The sequence below is a fragment of the Atractosteus spatula genome, chromosome 8, assembly GCF_055471065.1.
Source record: "Atractosteus spatula isolate fAtrSpa1 chromosome 8, fAtrSpa1.hap1, whole genome shotgun sequence".
Lineage (NCBI taxonomy): Eukaryota > Metazoa > Chordata > Actinopteri > Semionotiformes > Lepisosteidae > Atractosteus > Atractosteus spatula.
In genome coordinates this window covers 61,316,223-61,327,143 of record NC_142713.1, presented here as the reverse complement: position 1 = coordinate 61,327,143, position 10,921 = coordinate 61,316,223, and the positions used below count along the sequence as shown (strand labels likewise).

Sequence of the window (10,921 nt, the reverse complement as noted above, 5' to 3'; positions counted from 1 at the left end):
TCCACCGACTCCAGCCTTTCTCTTGCCAGCTTTAAAAAAAAACAGTCTTTTCTTCAAACCATAACCACAAGTCCCCAGGGGATGTTTATGAAACTTGTGTAACTGAAACCATAAATTGAAAGAACAATGAAGTCATCTCGGCCTTTAAGCTTTTCCAAACGCAGCAAGACTATGATATCAATAAGTATGTGCCAAATGGATCACCAGTAAATTTCCTGTGAAATACAGCTCCGTGGTTTAGGTGGTTTCTGACTTATTGTCTGTAGGGTCAAGAGCGATTATGCTGCATTCAGTTTGCTGAGATAACCAGCTGCTTTCCTCTAAATGTCTTCTGAAAACAGCTCGCGGGTGCTTACTCTAATTCAAACAGGAGGACTGAGGGAGAATTGCAACATGCTGAAGAGGCTATCAGAAGAGTGCAAGGGAGCAGCGGTCAGAGCTCGGGCTTGTGACTCATGGGTTCAGATCCCAGGCTGATTAACCACTGTCACACCCTTGAACAAGCTTCCTGTCTCAGGTTGTTCCAGCTGCATAAGTAGGTTCAGAAATCAATCACTATCAGGGGAAAGGGTGTAGATGTGGAGGTAGAAGGGAATTCAAGAGAGCTATTTGAAGGGAACTCTTGGGTGTGAAAGTTCATTTAATGACGTAGATTAACAGTGAATAGGTTTGAGTGAGGAGCTGTGTTATTGGTTTTTGGCTGCAAAAGAACAAGTAAAGGTTAATTCTGTGCTGACAAGTAGAAAGAAGAAAAACTCACCCTACTTCTGGTGTGAGAGAAAAGAAGGTAGCAGGGATATGAAGCACAGGAGGGCAGAGGACCTTCGGTAAAAAGAGTGTCCAAACAGAGGGAGATCTGGGGGAAAGATGTGGGAATCTAAGATCTGCAAATGTATGGAGAAGCTTTAAAACGATTTTAGTCTGTCATTGAGAGAAGAGAAAAGTCGAGATCCAAGTTAAAGGATAAGCTTGGCTGCTGATTTTTCTGGAGTAGGAGTCCTACAATCCCTGTAAAAGGATGCAGAGAGTCAGGCTAGTGAAATCATGGGCTGGAGAGGTGAAATGGGGAACTATCTGTGCCCATTCTCACCTGCTTTACATGTCTGCTACCTTCCTCTTTCTCCCTCACACCTGAAGAAGGCTCCACAGCCGAAACCGTGTTTCTTCTTCGTCCTGTCTGGCGTGGAGTTAACCTTTAACAGATGACTGTGGTAAGGAAGGGAGGTACGAGGAAAAGGCGTCTCAAACTTTTGATTGATTCTTTAAGCAAGATCCTCATGTGGGTAGCTGACGCTCTGCAGGCTTGGCCGGGGCTGGAGCGGGGTCTTGGGATTAGTCGCACCGCACAGCAGATCAGCCGGAGAAGTGGAAATTATTTCAAAACCTGAATGGAGGAGGGAATACTGGGAGGACGGGTTGTACAAGCCCAGAGTGAGATTTAGCCAGGACACTGATTATTAGCCCTTGGCCAAGTGGTTACGACTTCACTTTAGTGTCTTTTCTGAAGAATGCCACCTCCTGAAGCACAGTGTCTTTGGTTCAGAAACTGTTCACGGTCCACGAATTCCATTTAAAGCAGCAGGCTTGTTTGCCTTAGATACTCCCATCCCAGAGGTGACTAAGAGCAGAGGAATGTTTAAGCCCATCTAGCCCATTTGGTGGTTATTAGTTTGTTGAACCAAGGATCTCATCCTTCCATTTTATGAAGGAAGCCAGGATACCGCCTTCAACAACATGGCTGGGTAGATTGTTCCAAACTCCCACAACTCTTTGTGTATAGAAGTGCCTCCTGTTCTCTTTTTAAATTTTCTAAATGTACTTGGTTTAAAAAACTTGTCTGTATGGTGAGATGTAGTGCAATATTTGATCTCTTTCACTTATGAGGCTGCCAATAAAACTTTTTAAAAATGCTTGAAAGATTAGCCTTGCATTTAATGCTATCATTGTTTGTACCATGAAAATATTTTTTAAATGATCTTCTGAGCCATTCAACAAACGAATGCTTTCTTTATTTTTTATCATTTTTATTGTTTCAGACAAATGACACATTATACTTTAGAAATAGACTTTTACTTTTATTAAAAAACCTTGTTAGCTGTACGAAATAAATTACTCACTTAATGATCTTGTCTTTCTTTCAGTCTGATTTATTTCATGATTTATTTCCTTGAATTGTGTCTGACTCAGATAATGAACCACAGTTCATTTTCTCAGGAGAATTTTACACTCTCCGCTGCCCGACCACAACATTTCCCCCAGACATGTTTTGAAAATACAACTTGGAGATTTTAAAGTCTTAAACCCAAAAGCTGCATGAAAAATCCACATCAGTTCCAAATCATTCTTTAGTGTTGGCGAACATGTACAAAAACAAAATAGAAAGGTTCCAAACATATTTTTGCATATGTTTTAGGATTAATATATACTATGTAGCATACATTGTGGTTTGTTTAAATCTACAGTATTTATTATAATAGCTTATTAAACAATTTAAAAACTGAAAAATGACTAACTGTTGTTCACTGTTTGTTACATTCATTACAGATTGTGAAAACACAGTGTAGGATGAGAGATTTTTTAATTTAATCGTTTTATTGAATTATTAATAATTTATTTCAGAAAGTTGTCCTAAAAATGAAGGCTCAATCTAAGGGTGTGCACACCTCATACACATGAAACTTTACAAACTAGAAAATGTCAGTGAAATTACATATTCCTTAGTGTTTGTATAACAATCATATTCTTCCATGATTTAGCAAAAATTGACTTTGGCTATTCTGTAACTCCACGCTCCCCTTTGAATGACAGTATATAACAAAGATGTCTACTTGCACGTACTGTATTTCAGCATTCTTTTATATATACTGTATTGTATACTACAGAATATACTATGGTATTTTTATGCCTTTAATATTTTAGAATAGCTAGGCTGTATACATTTGCACACACTATATGTGTTATCATTCCTGCTAAAAGTGACTAGAATTTGAATTAAATTCAGGGATGCTTCATCCATCGTGCTTATGCTTATCCATAATCCATAATAAGCTTATCCGTAATTATACTTATAATTATGAAGAAATTATGTGACATTTAATGAGCATTGGGTATATAGTGATTTAAATATCTTTGGATTTCAGAAAGATCTTTCTGGAGTGCCATTTCCGTAGTCCACACTACAGTAAACACACCTGTGGTTTTAAGTGTTTATTCTGAGAATGCCTTATAGCAAAAATACTGTAATGGAACCTGTTTCCACAAGGCATTGTACATGTAATCTTTTCATCTGAATGGCTCAAACCATCATTGAATTCAGAGTTATTGAACATGAAAAGGGAACTTGTGGCTCCTTTCAGTTGATATTTAAAACTTCTCTCACCTCTGTGAATAAATGTACTTCTCAAAAAAACGTGCAGTCTCTATAGGACATTGTGATGAAAAAAACATTTAAATACACTCAATTGCTCAAGATGTAATTAAAAATTCATGTGCTGCATACCCATTTCAATCATCAAATGAGAAATTGCCTGATCTTCATTCTAATATGTTTCCAGGTCTTTGTAAACATAAAAAATGTTGGAGGAACTCACATGTGCACATTTTATATTCACTAAAATAAACTCCTGACAAGCATAACATCATATTCGTATCCCAAAATTTCCATACAATAAATGAAACCCGGAGTGTAATTCCCATTATTCCAAAGCTGAAAGAAGAGAATGCAGGGTTGTTAGAGGGGCTGAGTGCTTTGTGGTTGTCATTCTACGAGCAATCGTAGTTACTTAACTGACCTATCTCAGTGGGTAAGCAATCATGTTTTTACCTATTGATCATTTGCTTATTGAAAAGTACTCGTAAGGCTGTAGGGACTGGATCTGTCACCCTCTGTGATAATGCTATTTCCTGACAAAAAGAGTATGATCAGTAGACTCTTTTCTGAGCAAGTTCTCCTCGTCTAGGGAGACCTCGCCATATTAACGGCAATCTAAACCCCAAACTGCTCTGTTCCCTTCCCTTCAGCATCTATTTTCAGAACTTTTCTGTGAACTTCAGTGATACCAGATTGTTTTTTGAGGCTGCAAATTGATTTGTTGCACAATCACTATTCTGCACAGTTTTTTCAGCACTTCTTTTGAAATCCTTCCAGCATTTTCAGAAATAATGGTTATTATGCAAAATGTAAGTACTTGAAAAGATCTCAAAGAAAAGATAAAACTGGCAATTTATTACATTCAGTAATTAAGACTTGACACCAACAATATCTTGACAAATATTGTGAAATGATATGACATGAAACTGAATGTAATAATATATGAAAGATCTCATATTTTGTAGTAAACATTCATGGATGACCTGTGGCAAAATCTGTTGCTTAAATATAAATTGTGCTGCCTGTTATACACACACATGTATCAGTATCATTACTGTAAATGTGCACACATAGTTGCATAAGTTTGTGAAAATGAATGTGTTCCTTATTTCTCACGTACACAAATCACTTTAAATTTTGATGTTGCATTTAAAAAGAAATGCAGTTCCTGAAGGATATAAAACTCAATTATATTTAAGAGGCAGAACTATTCTGAAAACACAATAAGCATTTGACATGATTTTTTCTCCTATAAATTGTTTAGCCAAAAAAGTATTATTCAATCAAAAATATTAAACCATGCAGACGTTTGATGCAATTAGAAAGAACAGAAACTGAACTGATTCAATGGTAAGGCTGTGAGAAAGAAGTCAATCAGACTACAGAACACTAACATCGGTGCATTCACTGGTATATAAGCCAGAGACTTTTTTGTTTGGTTTCTATAAAGAGAATTCCAAGTCAGATACGAAATGCAGGAGGGAAAAGGTCAGTGTCTGAGGTGTCTGGGAGAGTTTTATGATGAAGTCAGAGATGGAGAATGTCTGTAATCATTGTTTCCCACAGATGATTATTTGGAGAGGTGGAAAGGCAGTGAAACACTGGAACTCCTGTGTACCTGCATATTGAGGAAGACAATGTAACTGGGTGTTGACAGTTCCCAATCAGAAACATGACAAAAAGTGAAAGCTCTTTTACATCATTATTACTTTTAAATTGTAAGAAACTGTATTTTTTCCAAATAGCCACTATTAACTTTATGATAGTGTTTTAAGCCGAACAGTAATGGCTCCTTCATATATTTCATCACTGCTGGGTTACATCACTCTGGCATAACCTAAAACTGCATATATTCTTCATGGAATGAGTCATTCTTCCAGTATTTCCTAAAACAGCTTCAACTTACTATACTGAGTTGCAAATACTACTTGAAAACAGTGAAAGAAATACCCATTTCCTGAACTTCCCCAATTTTAGTTATATAACTACACTCTCTTTCTAAATAATCATCTGTAAAACCCTCCCCAGAATAACAAAAAGGACAACACTCAACAGTAGGTTGCAACACTGTTTTTCTATATAGTTTCTGTTGTTAATGGTCTTGATCTTGAAAAAGCAATGAATGAATGCGTTACAAAATCTGGTATGACAGTATTACCTGAAAGCCGAAATAGGTATTTAAAATCACAAAAAATCTAGATGTCCTGAATGTAAGTGTTGGACTGTTTTTGATTGAACGAGTATTCAAAAGCCGTATGGACTTATGCTAAAATGGACACAGTGGGAGGATTATCATTTACAAAAAGAGAAGTTTGCTAATGGTATGCAATTCTGTGTGTTTTGTCGTGGTGACGTTTAGACTTAAGCTTTAAAAACTCCCATCCCTCTATCTCCATGATCACAACTTCTAAGAAGTGAAATCAAGAGCTGGCACTGAACACGTTGCTTGTATTTCGCCTGTCATATCCCTGTGCATCTCTTATGGACTCCTTTCCCATGTAGGAAAATGGTAAGTATGTTTGCTAACATTTATGGAACTGTCAAACCCTTGATTGCGTATCATACCCTCTCATACTGCGTCTCTGCTTTGAACATTAAGGGGTAAAAGTGATCAACTAATACCGAACAGTGGGATTTGACTTATGGCTTATTTTAAATATGGCAGTGTGATGTATATGAATGTCGGTCTGCATTAGGCTGTAGCTTACACATCCGCACTGATACGTTTTAGCAGCTGAAAATAGGCATCGAGAATGTACTGTACCTACAACAAGACCCAAAGTGTTCTGTGAAACATACAAACGCATGTTTCAAGGAACCAGGCACATGAAATACAAGTACTATACGATTTTATTTGATTCTAATTAATCAATTAATTTAATTATATAGGCAGTGACGGTGCAAAACAAATTGTTGACTTATGGAAACAGTCTATGCTGACAGGTGAAGTCTCTTGGTAGCACGTACCAGAGGTTTCAAACCTTTTGTATTTAGAATCTTGTTTTTTTTTTTTTGCAGAGCTACCTTGACCAAGATATCTTAAGCCAACACTTCCAGGATGCTATTGACGTGCTCCAGCGTCATTCAGATGGCACACAACAATACCAGTCAGGTACAGTTTCTGTTAAACAGCAGTGAATTCAGATCAAGATACCCATATGTATTATATTAATGCATTTGGGTCTCAGAAATGAGGTTCTTGAAAACGTTAAGATTCCCTTCTTGGTTTTTATATATATAATTAAAGTTCAAGTAGGCTGCAAAGGAACAGGTAAATGTTTATTCCATGCTGAAAGGAAAAGAAAAGACACATAAGACTGTCACACCTGAAGAAGGCTCCACAGCTGAAACACGGTGTCCCTTTTCTTTTCCTTTGTGGAATAAGCTTTATCTGTTGCTAAATATAATTAATTTATTTGTTTGCTTGTTGTTCCTTTTGTGCTGAAAAATAAATTAAAATGGAATAGCCATTGATGCAAAAGCTTTATTTTTAATCTCTGAGACAAATTTGGTCACAATATTTTGCAAACCCCCAGCCACCAACACAGGGCTGAATTCCTAAAACCATGAGGGGACTTACCATTGCTTCTCATTTTATTTACTATTATAAACTCCACTCAAATTAATCTCCACACTATGCAAAAAAATAGCACATTTTTAGCACTTTTAGAGTTCTTTTTTTAAAAATCCCTGATGTTGAGTCTCCAAATTGTCTGTCAGCAGTATTGTCTTTCCTCCCCCACGACAGTCATACTAGCGCACAGACAACCTTACTCACACAACACAAACTTCCAGAAAATTACAATTTCATTTCCAAGCAGAATTTCTTCATTTCTTTCTCAGCAAATGTTGCTTTTCCTTCCTTTGTATTTGCTGTTTCAACATAAGAACAGGAGAACAGGTACTAACGAGAGGAGGCTGGCCCATCTAGCCTGTGTGGTAGCTTGTGTTTAATTGAGATAAGGATCTCAACTTTCCATTTCTTGAAAGAAACCAGGGAACGGGCTCGAATAACTCCCATCACCCTTTGTGCAGCCTCCTGTTCTTGGTTGTAAATGCAGTTTCTAGTTGTGCCTCTCGTTTGTAATCGCGTGTTCCTCTCTCTGTGAACAGAGTACAAGTTCTATGACGCCCAGGGCAGTCAGCCAGCCCCCGTAAGGACCAGCTTCGGCTACTACTCCTCTCCTCTCATTCCCGATGCGCCCGTATACAACTGGAGTGAGCTGCCGGTGAGTGAGAAGCGAGACGCTGAGCTGATGAGCTCAAGGATTGGGAAAGATGCGGTTCCGGCACGTGACTGTGTAAAATCTATTTGGGGGTCGTACACCTCTCTCCAGTCGCCCTTACCGGATACATTTTCTTTCTTGTTTTGCTAGCCCTGGGCCCACACTGTCCCCAGCACAGCTCTGACACACACTCCTCCTCTGGAGAACCATCTGGCTTACTCTGTGTTTGCCCAGCAAAGAGGTGGAAAAGGTCAGGAATTTCCATTGATCCTGTTTTATATTTTTTGCCATGTAAACCATGCTACCCAGAGTCTTTTGTGCACATTACACTAGGTTGCACTGTTACACACTACAAATCCAGATTGTTTTAGGATTTTCATGTATATGAACTCAATATTACCATAAACCTCAATATTCTAGGAATTAAAATGTATGTCCATCACATATAGGCATAAAGTTATTAAAATCGTAAATACATTTATTTCCTTACGTTACAAAAATGTCAAAGAGAGCGGGTCATTGTCCTTCCTTTGTTTTTTACGTTCCCACAAAATTACAACTAGGGGTGCAGGGTTCAAAGGTTTTGAAAACTGTAATGCATTTATTGTTTTGAGTTTAAGTGCAGATGCAGATCAGACGTCACTCGACCATGTAGTGCAGGGTCTGAGCAGTTCCCAGTAAATGGAATTTGACTTGGGCTGGCAGTATTAGCGTTGCAGGAAAAAAGAAGAAACCACAAGAGAAAAGAGTCCATTTCTTAACTTCCTACCACATGACTCGCACCGTCCTTATTGTGCCGAATCTACTGTATGCTTCCCCACGGGCCGCTCCATTCCAGTGAAGTTTACGTGTGAACTCTCTGGCGCAGGGAGGAAGAAGCTGCGGCTGTACGAGTACCTGCACGAAGCCCTGTACGACACCAACATGGCCGACTCCATACAGTGGGTGGACAAGGGCAGCGGCACCTTTCAGTTCATCTCCAAAAACAAGGAGAAGCTGGCTGAGCGGTGGGGCAAGAGGAAGGGAAACCGCAAGACCATGACCTACCAGAAGATGGCCCGAGCTCTGAGGAACTACAGCCGCACGGGGGAGATCATCAAAATCCGCCGGAAGCTGACCTACCAGTTCAACCCCGTGATCCTTCAGAGACTCAGCCCCAGTCACCCGTCTGGGAGGGAGACCCTGTACTTCCAGTACATCCCCACGGAGCAGGGCTACTGCAGCATGGACACCTGGCCAAACTGCTACAGCGGCTTCAACTGTGACAACGAGTACGACTTGAACTGCTCACCAATCCAGTCAAATCCCTGATGCACTGAAGCCTGATGTTTATTTACTCTTGTTTGTTTGTTTGTTTGTTTGCTTGTTTGTTTGTTTGTTTGTTTGTTTGTTTTAATCGGGGGGGGGTTGTATTTTGTAAATAAGTTTCAGCTGGTTATCAATATGTTCATTGAGTTGTATGCATGGTATTTCCTAGCAGTTTTGAGGTACTGTACCTGAAATGTAATGGGGCCCCAGTAGTTATTGAGCTCTTTACTGCATTCACACATGTTGATGAAGCGTTGATTCAGCACAGCATCTTAATTTTAAACCAATAATCTTATTTTTGTGCAGCCGCCCTCTGTTGGAACGCGCAAACAGTAAAGGTAACTAACCGGGAAACAAAAATATTATTTCCTAATTTTTCAAACAGATGATTGAATTTTAGGACTGGGACAAAACCTGGTGTTGTCATTTAAATCAAAACTTGCTTGTTCAGCTGTGTTGGTTTTGTGACAGCGAATCAGAACTTTATGATCTGCTGTACATGTCTGCTCTCGTCTAGAGATGCATTATTTAGTTTTTCCATTTTAGCTTGGCTGGTGATAACGATGATGATGCTATAAGAATCCTGAAGAATCTCGTGCTCAGTGATGGCACACCAATGAATTAAATCAATGCTTTCATTTAATCTCCATGTCTTACAGCACACAGGCATTATTATAACTGCATAATATTACTGACACGTTTGATTAGTAATGTACATATATGTGCCAATTTCTCGTAAATATTTCCTGCAGTGGACTGGTGTCTTGTCCAGGGTGTATTCCAGCTTTGTGATGGTTTTCCTTGACCAATACCAGGACTTAGCAGATCTCCAGAAGTCAATGGATGGGTCAAGACAATTCTGTTCTCTACCTCTTCTTTTCCTGTGATGCTCAGCCCTTTAATCAAAGGGATCAGAACGCGTGGAGCCATGGTGAGGGGCCAGTACCTGAGAGGCGCTGGGTTCAAATCCCAGGAGAGATACTGTACTGCTGTTGTACCCTTGAGCAAGGTTCTTCACACAATTTGCTCCAAAAAAATTCAAAGTTGTGTTGAATGCACGCATTTGATATGTAAATATATAAAGCATTATGATATAAGGTGTTCTGGATAAAATCATGAGACAAATTAGTAATACATTAGTAGTAATTCACAGATGTCAAACTGGGGTGATGGAAATTAGAGCAGGGCATGCCTTCTGCCATCCAGGATTAGTGAAATATACTTGACAGAAAGGAATGTAGTTTACTCTTACTGTCATGTGTATTATTTTCTGGATCACCATTCAAAACTTCTTTCATCTGCACAAACATTGCTTTCACCTAAAATCATTTTGTTGTAAATGTTGAGAAGAACTGTTTTTGATTTTTTGTAAATAAATTAATCTACTGTGTTTTTTGGAATGTGTCAAATAAATTATCTGACATACGTTATATATACAGTACAGTGACGTCTTGAGCTGTTCTTGTTATTGTCTTTCTTGCTGCTGTCTCATACTAAGTTGTCTAAACAGGCTTTCTTCGAGTCTGCTTCTTATCTGCTTCACCCCTTTATTCATACTAGGAAATCTGCTGGTGAAAAAATGTTGCTGTGCAAATGCTGTAGTACTATATTAACAGGGGTGCTACAGGCCCTCGTTGACTGCAGGATCGGGGGCAGTTTAATCTCACAAAAGAGAAATACTCATTACAGATATGATCATATCTGAACTAAAGTACTGTAAGTATCTCTAGACAATAAAAAGCAATAGGTACCGGATAGAAAAATAAAAAAAATCAACAGTTGCTTCATAGCCAGTGAGAAAGCAGTGCCCCGGTTCAGGAAACCAATCAGGAATAATAGTTGTGTTATTACTGTCTGGATGGATTAATGTGTGGTGGAAGACTGTTGGTTTGCTGTGGTGCAAAAAAAGTCAGCGAGTGCCACCTGCAGATCTGTGACAGAAAGCCGTCACCCTTATCACTTCTCACAATAAGGATGTGGGGTCCAGCAATATTGATGCTGTGGCTGGAAATCTAGC

At 38.8% G+C, this 10,921-nt stretch overlaps 1 protein-coding gene across 1 annotated transcript; it reads left to right on the top strand.

The window, feature by feature from the left end:
• Positions 1-5,765: 5,765 nt before the first annotated feature.
• LOC148829991 (transcription factor Spi-C-like) lies at positions 5,766-10,344 on the top strand. Its single transcript, XM_088923547.1, has 5 exons — positions 5,766-5,879; positions 6,389-6,482; positions 7,484-7,599; positions 7,747-7,846; positions 8,465-10,344. Exons 1-5 carry the CDS (start codon positions 5,877-5,879, stop codon positions 8,905-8,907), a joined length of 756 nt encoding a protein of 251 aa, XP_088779673.1. The 5' UTR covers positions 5,766-5,876; the 3' UTR covers positions 8,908-10,344.
• The last annotated feature ends 577 nt before the right edge of the window (positions 10,345-10,921 follow it).